Source organism: Acipenser ruthenus, chromosome 5, assembly GCF_902713425.1.
Source record: "Acipenser ruthenus chromosome 5, fAciRut3.2 maternal haplotype, whole genome shotgun sequence".
NCBI classification, from domain to species: Eukaryota; Metazoa; Chordata; class Actinopteri; order Acipenseriformes; family Acipenseridae; genus Acipenser; species Acipenser ruthenus.
In genome coordinates this window covers 43,780,720-43,806,482 of record NC_081193.1, presented here as the reverse complement: position 1 = coordinate 43,806,482, position 25,763 = coordinate 43,780,720, and the positions used below count along the sequence as shown (strand labels likewise).

The window sequence follows — 25,763 nt, the reverse complement described above, 5'->3', positions numbered from 1 at the left end:
TTTGCTGCTGCAACAGTGTTTGCCACTCCTCCTATTTTTGTGTCGTCTGCAAATTTAACAAGTTTGCTTACTATACCAAAATCTAAATCATTAATGTAGATTAGGAATAGCAGAGGACCTAATACTGATCCCTGTGGTACACCACTGGTTACCTCACTCCATTTTGAGGTTTCTCCTCTAATCAGTACTTTCTGTTTTCTACATGTTAACCACTCCCTAATCCATGCATGCATTTCATTGAATCCCTGCTGTGTTCAGTTTGAGAATTAGTCTTTTATGTGGGACTTTGTCAAAAGCTTTCTGGAAATCTAAATAAACCATGTCGTATGCTTTGCAATTATCCATTGTCAATGTTGAATCCTCAAAAAAATCAAGCAAGTTAGTTAGACACGCTCTCCCTTTCCTAAAACCATGCTGTCTCCCAGGATACTGTTACCATATAGGTAATTTTCCATTTTGGATCTTACTATAGTTTCCATAAGTTTACATATAATAGAAGTCAGGCTTATTGGTCTGTAGTTACCTGGTTCGGTTGTGTCTCCCTTTTTGTGGATCGGTATTACGTTTGCAATTCTCCAGTGTATCGGTACAACCCGTGTCAAGAGACTGTTGCATGATCTTGGTTAGCGGTTTGTAAATAACTTCTTTCATTTCTTTGAGTAATATTGGGAGGATCTCATCTGGCCCAGGGGATTTGTTTATTTTAACAGCTCCTAGTCCCTTTAACACTTCTGCCTCTGTTATGCTAAAGTTATTTAAAACTGGATAGGAAAAGGTCGACATGTGGGGCATGTTGTCCGCATCCTCCTTTGTAAAAAACTTTTAGTAATAATTTAATATATTTTGCTATTTTTTTTTCTTTGTCTAATATTGATGATGTTTAAAATGTACCGTGATAATGACTGCCATCAGCGGTTGTAGGTATGAGTAGAACCGGGTGGGGGGGGGGGGGGGGGGGGGTATGTTTTGTAGGCCTTTCTGCTGGAGATTACGTGAGATTAAGTCAGAAGAACAGGATCTTGACTGTTGAAATCTCGTGAGCCACAAGCATGATTCCTGCTCCGGTTTACATGGGTTTTTACAGCTATTTGTATCGTGAGGAAGCGATTGACCCTGCCCTTAAAGTCACGCTGCCAAAAGGACGTCCTTTTGCTGTTTCACGATGTATTCACATGACAAAGTCACACAGTCATGACTGAAGAGCCGATTTTCACATGTAAACCAAGCCATTGTTACCGGGCAGTGTCATTTTGTATTGTAAAAACTTTGGCAGTACTCACTTTTGTTGCTTCGTTTTTCTTCTTTCTTTGCTTTCTTGTGTTTTTCTTTTTTTAGTTATTTATTTATTTTTGATCCTTGCCACCAGTGTAATATTCTCTTATGCTGTTTTTCAGGAAGGACAGAATATTACTTTATTGCTGCACACGCACATGTGTATCCACTCTCATCATACAGCTTACAACTACTGTAAAGCAATGTGTCTTTACGACAGTGTCATACGTATTATAACACTACAGTCATGTGATAGGAAAAGGCCGGCCCTAGTCTGATTTGCGTTCAATCATATGTAAAGGCCCTGGGCTGCCTTTTCTTTTTTGGAGCGTTCATAGACCACCTTAAATCGTAAGTGTGAACGGGGTCTTAGATGTGCACAGCTCTTGTTTGTTTGCAAAACATCAGTTCAATAAGCTAGACACCTATTTCTGTCTAAGAGGAGCAATTGTTTGATTGTATAAAAGTGCCTGACACAATAAGGATTCTATCCCAAAAAATGCTCAGTCAAACATTCCAGAGTAACAGTTTGTATTTTTTTTAAACTAAGGTATTTGGATAACATGGATTTTGGCCATTTTAGTGAAAGCAGAGGCATGTTCACTTTAATTGCTCTATAGCTATATTACAATGGAGGAGAAAGCCAAGGACCTACAGGGCTGAGGCACACGGAAAAACCTGGGGCAGTTACTGCTGGGGATATGCTATAGCTTTCATGCTTTTATACTTTTATATAAATAAATAAACATATCTCTTCCAAGGAATTAAAAATACCACATTTCCATTTCTGAAGTGTGTAGCTTTGATGAGGTCATGGAATTAAAAATACCATATTTCCATTTCTGAAGTGTGTAGCTTTGATGAGGTCATGTGTCTACAATACCATTGCTGATACTTTTATGAAAATAAAATTAAATATATAATGCAAGTTGATTTTGTGGTGCAGGTTTTTTCTCTTCAAATTATTACAGGTAGTTCAGAAACAAATGACCAGCATAGCTCTTTCTTTACACACACTGCAAGCCCATTAACATCCAATTACCAATAATACAAGCTAAATAAAGCTTAATTGTGACAGCCTTATTTTTAGATGCACAACAAGTGATGCAACATGGGATTAAGAGGAGCTCATCAAACTTGTCTTTTTGTTTTGTGGTAAGCCTTGGTTTGCAACAGGGAACTGAAAGGAAGCAGAGCAGCATTCCCTTGGTTAATTGGCTCCTTAATAACCAGTACCATCATTTGCAAGCTTAATTACTAATGGGAAACACATTACTTCAGAAAAAAAAAAAAATGAATAACCTGCTTTTTCCGCTGGCATTGTTCTTTAACAAATACATTCCTGCCATCATTAACTGGAGAGAATGAATGACAACCAGTTCATAATAACATGATAATTAAAATCATGCTTTAAAATATATATATATATATATATATATATATATATATATATATATATATATATATATATATATATAGCTGCACATTTCTGCATACAATGCATTGCATTTTGAAGAATTGGTTGTGGGTCATTAAATATTTAAAAAGCATTTTTCAAGTTATTAAGTAAAAAGTAGAGTTACAATTCAGTGAGAGGGAAGACTTACATGAGAGGGAAGAATTAAGTGACAGGCTAAAAAAGGGTGCGTGCGTGCGTGCGTGGGTGGGTGGGTGGGTGGGTGGGGGTTCTTTGACTTGTGTCATGAACTGATTATAGGGATCTGGACTCTTGACCGGAGGGTCGTGGGTTCAATCCCCGATGGGGGACACTGCTGCTGTACCCTTGAGCAAGGTACTTTACCTGGATTGCTCCAGAAAAAACCCAACTGTATAAATGGGTAATTGTATGTAAAAAATAATGTGATATCTGTATAATGTGAAATAATGTGATAACTTGTAACAATTGTAAGTCACCCTGGATAAGGGGGTCTGCTAAGAAATAAATAATAATAAATAATAATCTGGCAATACAGTTTACCCTTCCTGAAATTACATCACCAGACTTATAAAATCTACTCAATCTAATATCCAGGGCATGTCATGTGTCTTTTAGGATATGTGGGGATTACGCTTTAATTTTGTACATTACCACCTAAATCTCTCACAGATCACACATCACCAGCCAAAACTTTCATTGATAAGTAATTACAACAACATGTACCAGGTCCTTCACAGGCAAGCTGAAAAAAATGCGAGCATTTGTCAATGCAGAAATCAACAAAGTTACTGGTTCCAAACAAATACAGTATTTACAGTAGATCAGGTTGATTGAATTGAACAAAGCATCAGAATAATATAATGACACAAATACTCAAAGAAAAAAGCAGATTGTATTACAAGCTGTACTGTAATTATATGAACATGATTAAGTTTCTTTATTCCAAACTGATAATAATATTACTTTTTACATTCATATAAAAAAATACACTGACACAGCCCTAAGCTACTGTTAAAAGGTCAATTTGTAGTTAAATTACCACTTTAACACTCTTACATAAGTACTAATAAACAGCATTGTTTCACATCTACAGTACAACTTAAAATGCAATGTAATGGGATGTAGACAATTATAAAAATGTCACATCACCTACATTTTGAAGCGTTAGGTCACTGATGTTGGTTGATATTGCTCGAAGCCAGTCATTGCTTTCTGGGGCTGTATAGAACTGAAGTATTCCAGTGCTCACTCCATCTAAGGCAAGCACTTCAAAACTGTTAGGCCTGCAGTAAGATCAAGATAATGAGAGAGAGAGAGAGAGAGAGAGAGAGAGAGAGAGAGAGAGAGAGAGAGAGAGAGATGTAAGCCACTTCTCCTTTTCATTCACTGTCCTGCTTATTAAACTTTGGTATTGCTGACTCACTGCATGCCAAACTAATTACTACACTCTTCACATTTTCGGCCGCTGGGTCTCTTGTTGGTAGTAGACAGCTGAAGTTGATGAAGCAGGCTCAAAAGACGTACTGTGCCCACAGCATGAGATTGGTTTAAGATGTAAATTTGTATGACACTGTAGTTAACTAGGATTTGAGAGAATTATCCTTACATCACCATTCTGCCATGTATACCCAAAAATAATAGATTATATAATAATTTTTATCAATGACATTTAGATTGTTTAATTATAACAATTACAGATATGATTTAGGTATATGTTTAATACTTTTAAATTAGTTATAAAAGTGTATGCATTTATATGCAACTCCACAGGCCTACAGAATGCATTTTTATCCATACAATACTGTACATGGGAAGTGCCCAATTTCAATGTTCCCTCTTACCAATCAGGGCACTGTGGAGCTGCAGACAACCTCATCTTTCAGTGTCAAGCCATTTGCCTGCTGAACCTAAGCAATGGATGTTACCAAGCTACTGAACACTGGAAACAAGGTAGCCAATCTTAGAAGTCTCCATACTGCACAGTATTGTAAAATTATATTAGGAAATGTACTGTACACTAGCACATTTATTAAATCTAGTAAATAATGCAGTCTTGCTACTATTACAGAATCTGAAGAGATCACGTAGGGTTCCTTGTGTAAGTAATAAGAAAATATAATATCTCTTAAAACGATAGAACAGTAGGATAAAAGTGCCACATAATATAACTCTGTTCAAATGTTATCACCTTGAATTGTTCAGTACTTATCATTCTTTTCAAAAAGGATCTGTTAGCAAAAATGATGAATCTTGAGACCTTAGTACAGGTCTGTAAAAAACAAGAATTATGACTATAAATTTAGAATGACATAATTTGTTCCTTGTCTATGAGTATTTGAAATAAACTACATCCTATGAGTATTTGAAATAAACTACATCCTATATAAAGCAATAGCCAAATAAAGCATTGCAAATAGTGCACAGGGATTGGGATTTAGATATTTAGCATTCCATTTTGTTCAGAATTATAGTTTAACACAGGGTAATGGAATTAACCCTCCACTTTTGTACATGTGTAGAACTGGCTATAAGACTATGTGGCGGCATCAGCTGGATCTAGGCAGATTGATTTCCCCTCAAGCTATCTATCTTTATTTCTCACTTTCAGATACAGGAAATAAGCCTTTCAATTTCAGTGCTGCCAGTTGCATTAAGTGCATCCACCCATCCATAATTCAGGAAAGAAAAAATATCCTTTGGGTTCAGGCTATATCCCAATGTCCTGAATTCAATTCAATTCAATTCAGTTAATTAAAACCCATTATATATTCAATAGAAGCAATTGTAATACAGCATTAACTATATATTTTAGGAAATTTAACAATCTATGTTTTAACTTTTTGTTTGTTTTCAATAAATGCAATTTCTGTATACATATATTTGTAATCTTTTTGGAAATAAGTGTTTTTATTAAAACTATTAGATAAAAATCCTTATGTCAAAGGCCAAGCATTAACTCAAAGTAATACTTGTAATAGAGACCTCTATAGATATACTGTACACTACAAGCAACCTAGACTTAATCAAAGCCTTTGCACAGACCAGGAGGGGCCTTCAGTAGAATGGTCAAACCACGCATGACTTTCTGGAATGAGGATCTCACACAATGGGCAGTCTGAGATGAAAGCTACTTAGAGACAGCAATAGGGAAATTGATAAGGGTCTGGACAAAATCAAAATCTTAGTGCTGCCATTACTAATGGTGAGATTCACAAAATCACAAACTATAGCACCTGTATTATATATCTCTATGGTGACATTTAATCAAACTTCCCAGCTGTACTGTATATTGTGCTGTAAATATGCATCCCTTTCTACCAACAATAACATTGCATATCTGACCACCAACACGTGTGAAAACATTGGCTGTTTTGAGGCTGGATTGTAAACCGAATGTTCCAGAGGGTGTTAAAAGCCTTGTATCATACTGTATATGATACAACACCTCATTGGTGTATAGGTTAAAGGTCTTCTGCAAATCTAAAATACATTTAACTATAGCTTACATTCTTTATATGCATAGTTTAAATAATACATATCATCTATTGATCAAACATTGAGTAACATACATAAAACATCCTTTTAATAATAATAATAATAATAATAATAATAATAATAATAATAATAATAATAATAATAATAATAATAATAATAATGTAAGTTTCCAAGAATGTTCTTAAATGGTTATGTGAATTATACGTTTTTTTTTTGTTTTTTTTTATCTGGTCGTGTCTGTATCATACCCTTCTTTCAATTTAGTATTTATCTTCACAGATGAATTACTGGGTGAACTTCCATCTAAATGCAAACTAATGTCCCCACATTCTCCTGGACCCAAAAGGAGCTGGTAAGATTTTTTTGCTTAATTACCAGTGGGAACTGTCCTCCTTTAGCCACATCTTATTGCTGTTCATCACTGGCAAACAAGACCTCAAGACAGCTGAGGTAGAAAGGTTATCTATGTACTTCTCTAATTGCATAATTGTATGACACTTGATGGAGAAGCACCCCCTACTGGTAGTGTAGCTGGGGTGCTTAAACCACAATATCACCTCTTTTGGGGGAACCCAGGAAAGCAGACACCGGAGATGTGGTATAGCACTGTACAATGCTCTTTTATTTAAGCGTCAAATAGGGCGTCTGGCCTTTTAACCGTAAAACAAAGACTTTTCCAAAAAGAAACAAACAAAACCTAGCTCTCTCTGACTAAACTTTGGCTAGTTCCTTCTTTCCTCTGTAACACAACATATTCTTATTCACTTTTGGTTTACACAAACAAAATATTTTCAGATGTCTTTTTCCAGACTACTCACCGACCTTAGTCCAGCAACAAAAAATACAACAAAGTCTGTCTAGCCTGGCCTCATATACAGGTTTTCCTAATTACATGACCCTCATCTGTAGACATTTAATTAATTGTCTTACACCATCAGTTTATTACCATGTTGCATTCTGGGATATGTTGTTTTCTGTCCCCTAGATCTGCCAGCAGAACTACATCTTTTAATCTCATCTACCCATGCAGAGCTAAATAGGATACAGACTTCTGGTGATACGGGGACCAATGTACCTCCCCTCGGTTACTCTACCCCAGACTTTCCCACACAGTACAACCTGTTGCTATTCCAAATACAGAGTTCAAAAAGTCGGGAGTTACATAATACATAGATTACTATAGATTGAACAGTGCAATGCAGCTCTTTTTGTTTTGGGCACCAAGAAAAATACTTCATTTTATGAACGGGGAATGTGGTGTTGGATAAATAACGATAACAGGGCTCTGGCACTTTGCCACCATCCCACCCTCCAGCCAGTTATGCTGTACCTCAGCCAACATCTCAGCAATGAAGAGGATAGACCAAGTCTCCCAGGGAAGGAGAATCACGGCTAAGAAAGTATCCTGTGTTTTGTTTTCTGCTTATACAAGTACAGTATGTTCATTAAATTGGATTATTAATACACATTCTGAACCCATTGCCTCTTTGGATGTCGTTTTTAAATAATTCACAATCTAGTAAATTCCAAATGTTTTGTTTACTTTATACTTTTTGTTTCCTATTTATATACTACTTATTTTTATTGAGGAAATATAAAGTATCTTTCAGTGAACTTTAGTCTTTTAAAAAACACTTCAAAATTCTGACGAATTCTGGTTTCTATTAAAAACCTGCACGTGCTTGCTTGTCTTCTACAGAACTTTGGATGGAAGTGATTATACAGTTCAGGTCTTAATGTCTAAGTAACAATGCACTCATAAAAGACCCGCTCAAGTAAAGAGTGACAACAAAACATAGGGCAAGTGTGATAACAGGTTAGAAGTGCTGCATTAACTGATTTTCCAGATTGGTTGAATAATGTATTCCTGGATAGTATTCTTTTACGATGAAGTTCAACACATTTGATGTATTTACTTCTGTTGAAAATGGGTTGAAAGATAGAATACTGATTTTTCTTGTTTGTTTGTTGTTTTAGGGATAACTTATTTAGTCATTTGGTTTTGCAGGATAACGTTTCACTGTGTTTTTTTTAAAACAGGTAAAGCAGTAATTCTCTGTATTAATTCTCTCTGTCCTGGTGGTAGATAAAAACTAAAACCAAGGCAGGTGTGTGTTCTGAGAATCTGCAAGAATTATGTGACTTTCCAGTTTGCAAAGCAGAGATATAACGGTGACTTCCGGATCAGAAATGTGAGCTCGACGAGTTGGCTTTTTTTTTTTTTTTTTTTTTAATTTTATTTTTAAAATTTAGTCGTTGCCAATTAGTTTTTTTAAATTATTTTCTCCCCAATTTGAAATGCCCAATTATTTTTTAGGCTCAGCTCACCGCTACCACCCCTGCGCTGACTCGGGAGGGGTGAAAATGAACACACGCTGTCCTCCGAAGCGTGTGCCGTCAGCCGCCCGCTTCTTAACACACTGCGAACTCACCGTGCAGCCGCCTCAGAGCTACAGCGTCGGAGGACAACGCAGCTCTGGGCAGCTTACAGGCAAGCCCGCAGGCGCCCGGCCAGACTACAGGGGTCGCTGGTGCGCGGTGAGCCGAGGACACCCTGGCCGACCTAACCCTCCCTCCCCCCGGGCGACGCTCGGCCAATTGAGCGCCGCCCCCTGGAAGCTCCCGTCCACGGTCGGCTGTGGAATAGCCTGGACTCGAACTCGCGACGTCCAGGCTATAGAGCGCATCCTGCACTCTAGCGAGTGCTTTTACTGGATGCGCCACTCGGGAGCATGTGTGGCGCATCCAGTATTTTTTATAATGTTTTGGACCAGGCAGCCATCAACGCTTTGATTTTGTACAAGGAGTGCACCGGCAACACAATCACCTGGATTTTCCAGCTAGCCCTGGAGCTACGGCAGAAACATTTTGATAAGAGACATGAAAGCCGACTGGCAAATGCCCCTCAACCTTCAGCCAGCGCTCCGCCCACTGGCACACGGAATAAAAGACAATGCCAGGTTGCTAAATGCAATAAAAACAGAACTTTTGATGTCTGCGCCCGTTGTGAAAAGGCAGTTTATTGCGTAAAGTTGATTTTATTACAGTTTTTTGTGTTTATGTATTTGTGCTCTTTTTGAAAAAAATAAGACAAAAGTTTAATTTTCAATGTAAGTACGGTGTTTCTGCTCTGAAAATTTTATGTATGATGTTCACAAATAAAAGTTGTATCCGATTGTTTGTTTTTCATTTTCACATCAAAGCCATTTTAAAATGGAGCCGTACATTTTGCGGGTGCGGCGGTGGTATGTAGTACAAAATCTCGGCGGTTCTGTGTTAAACATGCTATTATTACCATACCAAATGCCCTACAAAACCTTGTCTGGACAGTGTCCTTTTTATCCACGCACTACTCACCTCCTGACACTCCACTATGGCTGGGCACTTTTGATAACTTGGCATTTTTTCACATTTCCAGTGTGTTTTTGTTTCAGATATCACTTATTTTTTCACTTAATGGATAATAACACACACACATGGGAATAGAAAAATTGTTCAACCTATATTGAGGCAATGTATTGCCGTTTCGATAGGATAAATGTAAATAGTAGACTAGTCTGTTGAAAGGGTTAAGATGTGAATCTGTGTAACATAGCGGTTACGTAGTTGGAGTGAAAGTTTGACTAGTTAGAGTTCAAGTCCTGCCATATATAATATCAAGTAGTATAGCAGTAAAGTTACAGTTTTTAACAAATAACGAGACAAACAACATGTTGTAAATAATGATTATGTATTATCCTGATTGTATTGAAAGCTTTCATCCGATCCGTTCATTTAGTATATTGTAACCTTTTCATGTTTAGGAAGTAGTACTCAGCGAGACGGTATTGAATTCTCAAAATGTTTGTTTTCTTTGAAACTACAGAGAATTCCTGTCAGGGGCCAGAATTCACGGCACCAAAATAATAACCCTGTTTTAGTCTTGGCACTTTCACTGCATATTCTCTCCGGTCACAGCTCACACTCTTGTTCAGTCACACCCACAGTTTCTCATTCACATTTAGTGCTAGACTGTCTCCAGTCCCCAGGCTCATGCACCCCCTTATATAACCTCCCGTTGTTTCCCGCCGCTGTCCGGCTCATCAACCAGTCACATCCATGCTCTGCAACCCCCAAAACAGCAACACACATTCTCCCCACTCATTCACTCACTCCCTATTCCCATGCTAAGTAACGATGTGACCTGTTCCCCTTACAATACATGTAACATAAAAGACAGATGAGACAAACTGAACAAAGCAATTGTCTGGGTCGTTACAATCTATTTTTTAATTTGAAAATAAAAATATATGAAAGCATGACGACCTTTACATACAAAAATCTTCGTTTCATACAGTATTAAATGGCAGTGTTTATATCTGATAGTGAAAAATAAATAGCAAGATAGATAAAGAAAGAAATAAATGTCTTCATTCTGTATTCAGTTATTTAAATATTATTATTTTTATTTATTTATGCTAATTCTCAGAATTCCTTTTTGTCCAGTGGGGACCACAAATAGTGTTACTCTCATCAACCAGTATCGAGAGGAGGAACCGTACTTCCTTGCAACAACAGGGACCACAATGAGCGTTACACTGACAGGAAACCAACATTTTTCAGAGATCAGAATCTCAGAATGATGAGATGACTCGAAAAAAAATCTCCCAAAAAATCTCCAAAAACGCTTGAAAACTGAAGGTTATAGTTTCATCATCAATAAATCCCACACATGCTAGACCATTTTTTATATATATTATATAAAAAAGATAAAATGTTCAATTTTAAAACAGAAATAAATAATTTGTGCGTTCCCTAGTATATTTCCATGTTGACAAAACAAGTTAATTGTCATTAAACTTAGATATCCTGTAATATACATATGCATGCATAAAACTCCCTGGGGTCTTCAAAAAATGTTTTTTTGCATGTGATGCGTGTTACTTTTTAAAATATCAGTAAATTGTTTAATATAAATGATACAGACATCAAAATATATGTGTTCCCTTGTATATTTATATGTTGACAAAACAAGTTAATTGTCATTAAACTCGGATGTCCTGTGATATACATATGTGTGGTTAAATGTGCCTGGGGTCTGCAAAAATCTGCAACAAAACAGGAGAAAAAGAAGAAGGACATTTTTACCTTACTTTGGCAACTTATTTCTCTTAATGTATGACAGGTTGTGACAGAAATACAATGATTCTTGGTTGTAAATCTCCCTCCCGACCTGTGAGGGCGCTAAGCAGCGAAAACAGAGTTCTTTGGACAGGCTGGTCTCACAGTTCTTACCCAGGGTCGTGAAGTCGGCCAGTCTGGATGAAGGTGAGACTCCGTTGCAAGAACGCATTGACCCGGAATGTAAATGATGTGGCAGCCGCAGATTGGAGAGGCGGTTGCATTCGTTTACCAAGGGGTCATGTGTGACAGCATAAAAGTGCGCAGAGAATCGCAATCTGTTCCTTTGCTTGGTTTAAACTTTTGAACTGTAAGGACTGTGAGAGACCCCGTGAGAGATAAAAACGTTTGTCTGTAATTGTCTTGTTTTGTATATTACTAGACGGCTAAATACAATTCCGGAGCTGTCGCTAAGGACCAGCACTAACCCGGAACAGCACTGCACGATTGTCACTAATAAACTGTATTACCCACCACGAGCATTACTGCACACACCCAGGACTGGTGACCATGTTAGTATTATTGTGGGGAGATATTGTTTTTATTATTTGGGATTGCAACCCGTTGTTATTTACGCTGCTCAATACACATTGTTGTGTATTGCCGGGGTCTTATCATTTGGTCACCAGACCTGGATAAAAAATAAAAATACCTTTCCAACTGGATTATAACTCTCCTTGTTTCTTTCATCACACACTGCATCACTCCTGCACCCGTACATAATTAGCCATTTTATTGGCATTGACTTTTTTTCTACAATTCACCTAAGAGTGTTGGGAACTACAAATTAAAAGTGAAGTGGTGATTTTGGCTGATTTTCTTTTGCTGTGCCAATACCCAGAAAACACGTAAACTATCCTTGCTGTATAGAGAGTCTCTGGCAGTTCTCGCTGATAACTTGGCGCAAGGAACTACCGTTGATCTCAACATCAGGCTTTGTATTTTGTTTATATTTTCTGTTATTGTTTTTGTGAGTCTTCAGCAACCCATATAAGAGCAATTTCAAAGCTGTCTTTAAAAAAGGACCTGTGTTACCTAATTCGGGTCACATACCATGGAGGTTCGGACAGTGGAGAGTTGCAGGTTTACATAGGTTAGGGAGAAGGGACTAATACATGCAACCCCCATGATCTCGCCTCTGAATCTCAGCCTATACTTGTAAAAAAAGAGATAGCTGTGGAAATACCTTAGAATTCCCATACATTATGTAGTTTTCCTCCATCCTAACTTATTTAACTTGGCTGGATTAACTACTGTGACTCCCAAATTACTTAAAGCCCAATTGAATTACATACTGCACTGATTAAATTATAGATATAATCACAATAGCTATTTTTGTTCACTGCATTATTTAACTACTTAGATGGGTTATCTAAAATACAGTCTTTGCTCTGCAGTTTCCGTCACTGTCTCGGACTTAATTAAAAACTGATCTGTCTACACATTTTTTATGAAATCTGGTTTTACATCCAACAATATATATCACAAAGCAATCATAGCATTGTATATTTGGTATCTTAGTGGACTCAAAGGAAGGAACCTCAGAAGGTCAGTGGCATGTTTGTGCATAGATATTGAGTTTATCAACCTCTTATATTTAATGAAAAAATCCAGACAGAACTAACACCTGCTTCATAAACAATAATGGTGTTGCAGTGATTTACACCCCCCCCCCCCCCCCTGCTGGATTACAAACCTTAATTTATCTGTTCCAGCTTTGTATCTTGAGATGCGAGCCATCAGCAGAGGGACTGATAAGGTGTCGAGCCAGCGCTTCTCATACTTTGGTTCATTAGTTGTGGGTGAGGAAGGTGATGATGGTGCCTGCACAGAATAAATGAGAGACATTGAGCACATGCAGCGCAGTGAACAAGGACTGGTGTCTGGGATAATTTATCAAGCTAAATAATCCCATTAGAGCTGTTTCCAGAACTTAAACAGATGTTTTAAGGTCTCTGCACAAACTATTAAATGGGGAGTGCAACCCAGCATTTGCATTTTAATAGGGGCAACAGTGGGTCCTATTCACAAGGCTTTTAACATGTAGATGGATTAATTCAATTTTGATATTTATTAATCTGTTCTAGACTCTTGTTGGTTTCCTTAACAACATTCTAAGTGCAATGTGTACCTGTATTTAATTCATCAAAACATGGTTTACAAATATACAACTCTTTATATAAAGCTTTCTGAATGTGAACTAAAATAGTACTTTATTTTTGTTTTTGACAATTTGTTTTGATTTATTTTGTCGTGCGATGTACTGAAGACACTCATAGAGGTAGATTCAAACAGAAATAACAGAGAAGTTATAAGCAAATATTTTGTATATAATGACATACATTTTAGAGTTTCCTGTGGTTTAACTAGTTTGTAAAATGCTACATTTTGAAAATTGCAAATTGGGAATATGATTTGATGTTCGCACAGCCCTACCTGTATTTTAAGACACACATTTTGAAAGTTTATTTTGAATGTCCCCTTTGAACAAGGACATAATCGAGGTGTTGTGTAAGTCATGCAATATATGGTAAGTAAACACAACTGGGCAAATGAGGAAGCCTCATGAAAATGTCATTGTAACCCTGCTGCTTCCAAAAGCAGATGAATACAAAATATATGTTGACAACAGAACCTTCCTATTTGGTACTGTAGTTTACCACCAGAATAGGCAGGTTAGCATCCAGATCTTTTGGAATGCGTGCTGCTGCAAAATATGCCCCCAATCTTACTTCGTAAGGTACAAAATAGGCCAATATTCCAAACATGGGACCCAAGGGAAAAGATGCCGCCATTCAACCGTTCTAATACTCAACAAAGCCAAGAGTAAGAGACTTTGTTTCTTAAACTTGAAAGTGCAGTGCAGTCTCCTCAAAGATCAAAATTAGTGCAAGAATTATTAGAACGCCAAAGCCAACAAAATATATGCAAAGCTTCTCATTTTAAGAATGCACTACACAATGGTGATTCTTTTTGAGAAAATAGTTATAAGCTAAGGAAAACCAAATAGTTAACAAATAGTACAGTGACCAAACTATATTCTGTTATATTTTAATGCATTTTATTTATGTTTCCTGTCTTTCATTGTTGGAAATCCATTTTATTTAATCCAGCTGTTTCTTTGTATTTTTTCAACATGTTAGTGTCCTCTATTACATTTCACACATATTCTTTGTAATGCAAATTCGTCGTGAATCTTTATCTGTTCTGGGCTTTACTATGATACAGGGTTAGAAACTAACAAAATTGTGGTACTAGTCTAAAGGATTACACTGTTATACATTTAGATTTTTTTTATTATTATTATTGTTTTACAAAGGCACCTTAGTAAACGCTCCTACAGATAGATCAATCACCTGTTTGCATCTCGTTACTGAGCGACTACTGTACTGTGTGCTGAGAAACTGACACTGACAGCACCAGACGGGATGACAGAGGAAAAAAGTCTCTCAGCTGTGTCACCTTGCCGATCACGAAGCTCCGTCTGAAATTAACACCGATTATGTTTATTTTATTGTTCATTACATGTGTTGCTATTTACAAAAATGTTGTCTGGTTTGTGGAGTTGGGTATTACAGCCTTTGAGTGATTAAATAACTATGAATTACTACCTACAATAATTAGTACACACATACATAGACAGTCTTCACTAAATTCCCAAGTTAAAGACAGTACGTTTCACTGTAGCCCTCATGATGAAATTGTTAGCTAGGTGGCTGCATTTTTTAAAAAGAAATTAGCAGTGGGAGAAAACTGCTTCAGCAAGTACAGTAAAATCTGCCAGAACTGACGGACGCTGAATCTACTAGGATGGATACTAATATCAGCATAAAAAATACAAAAGGAAAATGAGGGAAACACAGATCTTTTCAAGAAAGCTGGTTGACTTTGTATAAAAGGATTTGAATATGTGAAGGATCGCCTTTTGGTTTGTCAGAGCCGCCAGTGAATGTTATACTTTTTAAACACTGCAATAACAGTTCAGATTGTGATTGTTCTAATTGTGTGCCCTTTCATAAATGAGGCCCTTTATCTCGGAACGCTACAGCGATGCAGATTTAATGGAATTAGGTACGATATTAAAATATATTTCTGGAAACGCTGAGGTTCCCCACAAATACCAGTGTAGTGTTAGAAAGTGGTACACCATCAGAATGTGATATGCATACCAAAACGTCAGAAATCAGTACGTTGTTGTAGGAACAATTCAATAATTGATAATTTAATGTTTATCTGGGTTGATTAGTTCTCCTACTAACAATATTTAATTGACGTGTTACAAATAGAGGATTTACTATGAACACACATTCACGTGCAGACACAAGGAATGTTTAATCAATAGTATAATTTTATTAAGTACACAAAATAATAAACAGAAATCAGAAAAGTCAGAAAGTAAATGTCTTAGTCTCTAAGCACAAAACACAATTAAAAAAAACTCTCACTGTTTGACCAGCAGCACTCGAGCAAGCAAGCAGGCTGTGACGTAGTAGCTTGCTCACACACACACGACCACATCCAAGCCTCAAATGAAAGGATGCAGACAATCGTAGAATATATCACATTAAGCTTATTAATGGTATATAGATTAAGTATATGGCAAGTTTACTTTTAAAGAAATTCTTCATACAAGAATATGAGGTAGATTACTTATAGTTACTTCATCAAGTTTCACAAATAGTTATTTCACACGCAAAGTGTGCAAACTAAATAATTAACAGTGCTAAGTGCCCGGACAGAAGTCATAAAATGGTACATTTCATAGTGGAACTGTTTACTATTTCACATTTTCACAGCTTGTCAGTATCTTTTTTTTCAGTGCTGTTAAAAAATGTATATTTTGGAATATAAGTTAAATATAGAGACTTAGCATTATATACTGTGACATCTTTTTTCTTTCTTTTTTTTTTTACTGTTTGAGATTTCCACTGAAATAAAATACTCTTCTATTTCCCATTAATTACATTTGTGATATTGAGTTTTTTTTGTCAGTGTTCTAGGAAAGCTGTTTCTAGTTATATCTGCCTATTTCTGTACTATAAAATACATTCATTAATATGTTGATTAATTGATTGAAACTGTGCCTGCATAGTTATTGACTAGGAATCGTGCAGTGGGGGTAATGTGTTTGTTTTGTGTAAAGTAGTATATTTTGAGTATATTGGCCTACATACAATTTATATAGGCATTTTCACGTACATTACATTACAGGGCGGCCCATCAAGTGAACAGTCTTAACTTAAATGGTCCTTGATTGATTCACTAAACTGAATGAATCCAACAAATCGAGTCAGTAAAAAGAATCAAACTGCACATCACTAGTTTTCAGGCCAGAAAAAACAGGTTTAAATAGCGTGCCTATCAGTGGTTAAAGCCTGGTTTCCATACGCACTGATAAATGATCACTTTAATGAGCACACTGAAATTAACGTCTATTATTAAACACGACGTGAATGCAGCTCATCTCATTATTCTGAGCTGGATGTTAATTTAAATCATCATCAAACATTGCAATGAAAATCACACATTCATTCTGGTTACCATAGTGTGAAGCACTAAATTTAGTGCACGCCATAATATGCCAAGTATTGCATGCGATAATGAATAACATTGCAGTAGTAAATACGTAAATCATGAACGTGCACACTCATTGCAATTATCGCACACCATAAAGTTTAGCGCTCTTTTGTAAAGCGCTCTTTAAAAATGGACTTTTCTGAACGTGAGAGTATATCTGTACATTTCTTTTAAGTACTCGCCCAGAGGACTACTGAGACACAGACATCAACTAGTCCTCATCAGATTTAATTCCGGTGAGCGTGAGTTTCTAACCCTACTATGATACATCTTTAGTGTGGTGGTTGTAAAATGTGCTTCACCTGGAACACAAATAAATTCACATCATCACAATAAAGATCTTGTTATGGTAGTTATATTTAAATGTTCTTAAATCCTTGGTTATAACTTGATAAAACACCTTACATATCACACTGAATATTTATATTAATACTGTCAGCAAAACCTAATTTTAGCATCACAGAGGAATCAGTTAGCAATGACGTCAGTGTCTTGAGATGTACACTACATGGAGACTCAGAAATAAAGAAGAAATAAAGTGACAGTAACATCTAATTTCTGAAAATGAAGCTTACTGTGTTCGTGGAATTTCCATTTAGATGTAAACCGCTGTCAAAAAGTGGGGAGGATCTTCCACTGCTGTGATCGCTTGACAGTCCTGGAGAACCTGAACAGCATTAAAGGAAATTGAAACAATGTAGCTGTCCTAATGATCTCTGTTCTTTGGTTTTTATGACAATATCATATATTTTATTGCATAATATATCACTGTAATCAACACATGGTTATATCCCCACATTCTGTTAACAAATAACAAAGTAGTCATTGCAAAAAAGAACTGCTACCTTATAGAATTTACTGTACATTGTCTTTGAACAACATTACTTAGGGTAGCAATAATAGTATTTTCAATGCTTGTATCCAATATTGTGAAAACAGATTTGCAATTAAACAAAGTTGTTTAACAATTTTTTGCAAGACATCTCACAAAACCTAATGGTGTTCTCACATGAAGATTTGTCTTATTGACCCTTCTGAAGGAAATGCTACTAAACGGAAATGCTACTAAACATAGTAACAAGTGCACATTTTGGACTGTGTAAGCTAAGGATAGTTTGTATATTTACTGAACATTTTACATCTCATTAATCATTTGGTCACTGCTATGAAAGGATACATGGTGCATGGAATTATAGCACATTGCCCCTCAAGACGTTTCATGAGAAATGTTTTATATGTTTACATAATCTATTATGGATTATCCATCATTGGTTCAGATATTTTATTTAGTAATTAGATGCTCTGGTTTCTAAACTCTTACAACATTCCTAATTTCAAAGACAGTACCAGGCTGGTTTCTTGATGAGGAAGCTATTTTAAGGAATATGGTTTGAATTTAAAATATGCAGGTTTTGTTAATAATTTTCTATGTTGTTTATCCTTTCTCTGTAAATTGGAACCCTACCAAGCTCTACATTGCTGCTTATTAGTGTTTACAGAATCATAGGCCAAGGTCGGAAATAGGCTTGTAACTATATGCAACTGTAACTCATTTTCCCATTTCAGAGAAATCCTCCTTGTTGTTGGATTACCTTAGCGCATTCTGTGTGAATTTTCAGTTTACATGCCAGAAATACAATTCCAGCCATAAAAGTGCAACTTGAAATAACACTGACTTTTTTTTTTTTTTTTTTTTTAAACTGCAGGAATCAAGATTTACCTGCTCACAGTAATAAAAGTAACCTGTCATTCAATGACTGCTACCAGTGGAGGAGAACAACGCCTGTTTTTTTTTTCTAAAATCACTAGTAATGATATCAGTTCCTAGAATCATGTTTGTATAAACATTTGCATATGGTTTACTCAGGAGTGCATTTTCAAGATCCTGATCACAGTCAAGGATAAATATAGGCAAAATAAAATATAAAAGATAATGGCTAGTCTATATAGTACCTACGCTAGTCAAAACGACAGATAATAATACAGTATATATGTTACAGTTCATGTGTAAAATTGGTAAATCTATAGATCAACCGATAAATGTGTAGATTTACCAGCTCAGTGGTCAATAACTAAGGAGATGGTAGTAAACAATCTCTTTTACTTACATCCACGATCACTGTCTGGCAACAAGAATTCACAATACAAAATAATGTTTTGCCGGCAATGTTTGACCGCAGAGCTGGTAAATCTACACATTTACATTTTACACATGAACCGTAATATCTATAAAAAATAATGTACACCCAGCTGTGCATAATAAGGCTTTAATTCTACAGAGAGTTTCTGGTTACATATACTGTAGATGACTTATGAATGTAACCAGAAACCCGACATAGAATTATAGATTTATATGTATAGTGCCTCCAACTCCCCTAGAGGTCTGTATATTTGATGTATATGGACACCCTGTCGGGCCTTATTGCATTTATAATCCAGGTCAAACAGTGGATTAAAAAAAAAAAAGCATAAATCATGTTTAGGGCAATTTTTTTTTTTTTTTTTTTTTTTATTAAATATTCTTATGCCAATGAAGTAGTCCCATGTATAACTTTGAACTACAGCCCCATTTAAACTGAGTAAATTAATTTAATTGAAACATGCAAAAGTAAGTAAATCTTTATTTTTTATATTGTGTACATTGTCATTGAAAAGATACACCAGGGGGCGGAGTTGAGACAGCACTGAGTTATTTATTTTTTTTCTCTCCGTGCAAGACATTGTTTTAGCAGAACAGATGGGAGGAATAAAAATAAATTCAACGCTGTCTAGGATTTCAGTAATTTTTTAAGGTCTGTGTAAGAGAGGGGTGGATAATGCGCAAACGTGTCTTTTTGTGGTTTTCTGTAGCATTTACAAACCACTTCGAAGTGATGAAGTCGGGGGGAGTGTGTATATTGACAGATTCCCCAGTTTTATTTTCATTTAGACAGTGGTTTATTCCAGCTCGGAGACTAATGTAGCTTGAAATGTTATATTCTTCTCCATGGGCATTTCTTACATTTTCATAGAAATCCCTTAGTATTTTATAAAGATTTTCTTAAGATGTGCATTTTCCACAGTTGAGACAATTCGTTTTTTCTTTGTCAGTCCTGAAAGACAGTGATTTTTTGGGGGTATTTTTTCTGTTTTGCTGTCTTCCAGTGTATGTAATGGTAATTGCAGGTAATTGGTCACTCAGTTTTATAGTTATTGTACATCTGTAAATGTAAACAATATGGCTACCGGTACTTTAAATTATGTGAGGCAATGAGTGATTTTGAATATGTGTAAAGGTTCCAACTGCCCGTATTGGATGTGTAACTCATGAATATAATACAATGTGTATTGGTACAATATTGCAACTGAGTTTGTGAAATGAAGTATTTACATTATATTAATTTGTTTTAAAAAGATCTGTCAGTTCTGAAATGTTTCTGAAGTTGTTTTGACCCCATAGGAGATGAATGGTGAACCGAGCCATCTTTTAATTATTTTCTTTCATTTTCTGTTATACAGGTATGTTGTCTTTCTGTATTTTAATTTAAAAATGTATTTTGTTTTCGTGTCAGTTTAAAATGTGATTTCTTTCAGCAATGTCTGTGAATTTGTATTTTCTTTTAAATCGATTTAATGTCATTAATTTCAGTAATGTGTATGTTATGTATTACCCTGGGTTAATGCATTAATGGACTAGAGGGAGATGAATGAGCGCAGGCAGGGAAAGAGACGCAGGTTTCAGCTCTTACTAGACAAGGAAAGATACACACGCACAGACTGGTTACAGATGGACACGGACAGCTGGAACCTTGCTCGACCAATCACATTGCTTGTTTCACGTTCCATTGCCAGACCTAGATTATAATATTTGTTATGAAACATGGTGACAGACAGCCATTTTTTAGTTTTGGTATTGAATTGTTTGGTTGTGGTCCTGTTCTGTAGTTTCTTTTGAAAAATTGAGATTAGCAATCTTACCATCAACAGGATGGATGTCCAATCTCATTATACACAAGCCTTGTGCTACCACTATGTTTATATGAAAATTATAGTTCACCATGTATTATGATAACAATACACATTGATAAAAAATGAAAGTGAAATGCAGTTCTATGCATTAGTATGTTGAATCACAGAAACAATATCTTTGCCAACTATTACTGGTGCTTTGTGGAATTCTGTTTTTTCTTGATGCTCTTTCAGTTTTGTAACTGCGGAAACCCTGATTTTTTAAAGGATTTGTGTATAACCTGTCAAGTTTCTCTGCATTTTTTACTGTTTTTCTACCAAAATGCACACACTATTTACAGTAGGCTCCGTCAAATTCTGCAAAGACAAATTATGTTTTTTCTTTTGTTTATTTCAATTACAGTATATACTTTTTTTAAAAAAACAGTTTACATCAGTTTACAGCTATTTTTCCTCATCTAACATCTTGTCCCATTATGGCTACTGGAACACTGCTGCAGCAGGTGATGCTGGTTTCATACCCTGATGGCTTTTTTTGGGAGGGCAACATTCTTTCCCTGTACTACTATCACTGAAAAATAAATACATACATGAATTAATACATAAACAGATTGACATGAGATTTACAGTCTATTTTATTTTAAAGCAATAAAATATTGTACAGATAACCTCATATACACCCACCCCTCGTTATATCGCCCCTCGCTATACTGCGGATTCGGATATATAGCGGTCCTGGAGTTGGCTCCCCATTTTTACTGTCTAACTGTGTATGCTTTAGCTGCAATATACATAGGCAGTTAGAATTACTGTTTGTTTTATTTCTTACTGCACATCACAAACAACAATATACAAAACAATTAAAAACAAAGCATTAATATCGTACTGTTATCATATACACACATATTGCACAATAACATAAAGCAAATTAAATATCTTCTTGCTGAAGCGTTTTTTATTTTAGCCAATGAGGTGTTCACGTGTGGTAGCAATGCGCTAGCAAAAGCCACAAGGCAGTGACGTCAGCTCCCTAGCAACAAGCCTCCTATGTTTGTAATGGGATTCTTTCAGTGCAGCGGGTTTGTGCATTTGAGGAAGGAGAGGAAGACTCATGAAATTAATTGGAGACTGAAGTTGATGAGAAGCAATTACCCTCCACTGTATGAATTAAAACGATGTGCTGCTTTTTATACGAAAAATTAGAAAAAGCAGGTTGCGTAGAGGATTTATACTGGACCCTGACAAACGAGGGAGTGGTTGTACAGCATTTATTTGTTAGCCTATTTGTTTTTCTATGGATCTCTCGCTATATCGCGGCCCTCGATATATAGTGGATTTATACTGGACCCCGACACCTGTGATATATCGAGTTAGTGGTGTATAAGCATTTCATTTCTATCATTATAAGCATATTTGTCCAATACATAACTAATTTTGCTTCCATTCAAATCTAGTAAAAAGAAAGAAAAGTTAATTTAATATAGTGTTTAAATCTAAAAAATATGTAAATATCGTAAATGGCAAACTATGGTGGTTTGTCTTGTAATGCTTCTAAACAGAAACTTAGCGGGTTTTTTTTTTTTTTTTTTTTTTTACATTACAAGATTGCTGCATTTAAATGTCTGGTTCATGTATTAAGAAAGCAGTATCACTTATTTGCTAATTTACAAAAAACGTAAATAATATAATACCATAAGTTTAAAACATTAGTTTGCACCTTGCCAGAGGCTCTCTTGGCAGCCTGTTCTGGGTTTCTCTGTAACCAATAGAAGATCAGCTTTTACCACAGCTAGCCAATCAGAAGTGACAGGAATGGGATGTAAACACTTCCGCAATTCAGTTTTCAGAAACTTGCGTGGCTCTCTAGAAATATACCCAGAGTGTTTTTCTAGCAACAGAATGAACATAGGAAAAATAAATAAATAAAAGCAATTTGTCCAACTGGCAAAGTATAATGGCAAAACTTGTCCCTCACACAAATCTTGTTGTCCCGGGCATCAGAAGATATGAATTGCATACCCCTGTAGATATATAACTTTTGTGAACGTTTTTCAGAGTTGGTTGATATTTTAATAATTCAAACATGTGTTAGTATGTCTTTATTTCTATTATTACAGTATCGTTACCATAACATACAAAATGAATGAATGAATATATGGCCTATGCAAAATGCTGGTTTGGAATGACCAGGCTTCTGGTTAGGAAAAGGGCACAACTGAACACTGGTACTGACTTCAGCTCACAAGCAGTGGTCTTGGTATTTAATTTACTGCATACAATCACGGTTGCATTTGGCATTTTACACAATTTAAAAATGACGTTTCAATGGTGTCTAAAATGAAAAAAATGAAACCCAACAGGCCATTGAGTTAATTCACCCTTGATGACACTGCACCATGTGACACTAGAAAGACCATATCCTAGCAACCTGAGCATTTATTGCCTGTACAAGTTACCTCAGGAGAAATCTCAAGTGAGGATAATAGGTACATCTTTGACTCTTATCATGGTGTTACTATTTCACCAGAAAGAATGAAGACTCTAATTCCGAGACTGCAGCTAAAATGTAAACATGCCACCAAGCTTTGGGATAGATCGGAGTTACCCAAAGCAGTTCATAATGCTGAAAAATTATTATTATAATTTCAAGTGATCTGGAAAGGTAGGAAAAAGGACAGCAAGGTCCAGTACATCCTACAGGTAGTGCTATAGCTTATATGGACATAATACTGGCTCTTTAATACATCAAGTATTTGTGATTCAATGCATATAACATGCAATTTCATTATGTAAAAATCAATGTATTATTTACCCAATACTTCTTGGCATGCTCTTCCTGCTATCATAATAACACATTTCTTTCAAAATGCACCTATGCATTTATGTATCTATGTGACAACAAATGAATGGGAAAACTATATATATATATATATATATATATATATATAGATATAGATATAGATATAGATATAGATATAGATATAGTGGTAGAGTAGATGTTCCCAACCTTCATTTCAAGGCTTTAGGACCCTGGGTGGTTGACAGACATCAACTCCATCTTGATGAGGGTGGCTGCAAGAGGCAGCTATCTTAGGAAGGTAACTGGGTAATTGGGGGAATTAGCTCAGGGGTAATTAGTTAATGGAAACACCTGTGCACACTTAGCCATGCATAAAAGGAAGGGAAACCCCATTGACATGGTGGGTTGTAGAGGTGTATGGAGAATGGAGAAGAGTGGTGAACAAAGAAGGTGCTGTGAAAGTAAAAGAAGGAATACTGTTTTGGTGGGGTAAACAAGCTCAGCTTGTCCCCGTTTAGGTAGGGACGTTTGGTGGACCAATTGGTCTAAACAAGTGTGCAAGTTTAGGACTTCTCCAGTGGTTAGGTTTATTTTGCTAATTTTTTTTTTTTTTGTAAACAATAAAGATTGCTCACCTGTGCATTAAAAGATAACCTTGACTCAAGTGTGCTGTGTTACAAAGGAAACGGTGAGACCAGACACTGGTGAGAGCAGACACCGGGAACACTACATACAAAGGTTAAATTCATCACTATATATATATATATATATATATATATATATATATATATATATATATATATATATATATATATATATATATATTAAACCAGTGACTTCTACACCACAACATTGTACAGTACAAAAGTTAATATCCTTAAACATTTATTTTTCTTTAAAATAGAAATGTGTGAGAAGAGATTCATAATTCTGTTGTGCAACTGTCATTTATAAATATTGAGCAGGAAAAGTGCTGCAGTCTTCTTCCATTACTCTCTCTATGTTTCTTACCTAACGGGAGCTTAAGAAATGATGGCGCTTCCCTGAGGTACTGAACGGTGATGGTAACTTCATCTCCGGCACTCCGCAGTAGGTGAACCTGTCAGTGTGATAAATCACAGCTAGTTTACCACAGTAAAGCACTAAGTAAAAAATCCATAGCAAAGTTCATATAAAGTGTTACATCTTTAGCATTCAAAATATAAATGTTGGAAACTTCCTCAGCTGGCCACTGTCAGTCCATTCTGGAGACCACATTTTATATAAGACTTATAAGACTTAAATATAAGAATATTTTGATTGCAGCTTTTGTTATTGTATAGCTTGAAATGTGTACAATACAAAAACTACTTTTGTGACACAGTGGAAGAAAGACTTCAGATTAACACTGACTGATACTATGCATCACAAAATAATCTCTGTTCAACCAAACTCAGAGTGGTTTTATATATAGTCATGTACAGTACAGCTTAATTTCAACCGAGGGCAGTTCCCTGTTAACAGAAGAAAGGGCTATTACACCCTCTCACGTACCCATCCTGCCACTTGTACAGTCTATAAAATGAGTGACCATTGCATTTTGGGTAACCACTTTAAAAACCATTCTGTGGCTCAAAGTTCTGCTTCTTCAACAGAGAATGATTTAAAATAATTTTTCCATGGCAAAGAAATTGATATAATTGATATTGAAAACTCTGCTGGAAAAGAGTAAATGACTCTATACTGGGATTGTTAAATGTAACCACTTTATTTTAGGACAATACTAAGTAACTCTAGGGCAAAATACTGATACAGAACAAACTTCTACTAGATTTATTATTATTATTATTATTATTATTATTATTATTATTATTATTATTATTATTATTATTATTATTATTTCACATGACGATTGTGTTGACATCACTTAGGAAATATCCCAGGTGTGACATTTTATAAACAAACATAAAATCCCCAAATGACAGACATAACATCTGTCATTTTTGATAACGTCAATTAAAAAATACATTCCTGTTTTGAATGTGACATTACATTGCTATTTAAAGATTAAATGTCCCACAGTCATGTTCAGTT

At 35.8% G+C, this 25,763-nt stretch overlaps 1 protein-coding gene across 1 annotated transcript in view; it reads right to left on the bottom strand.

The window, feature by feature from the left end:
- Positions 1-25,763, bottom strand: part of LOC117403160 (gamma-2-syntrophin-like) — a 97,965-nt gene that overhangs the window by 32,420 nt on the left and 39,782 nt on the right. Inside the window, exons 7-10 of the mRNA XM_034921452.2 lie at positions 24,702-24,789; positions 17,518-17,609; positions 13,062-13,189; positions 3,864-3,993 (exon numbers count right to left, since the gene is read on the bottom strand). Coding sequence (XP_034777343.1) covers positions 3,864-3,993; positions 13,062-13,189; positions 17,518-17,609; positions 24,702-24,789 — 438 coding nt within the window. The remainder of the gene's footprint in view (positions 1-3,863; positions 3,994-13,061; positions 13,190-17,517; positions 17,610-24,701; positions 24,790-25,763) is intronic.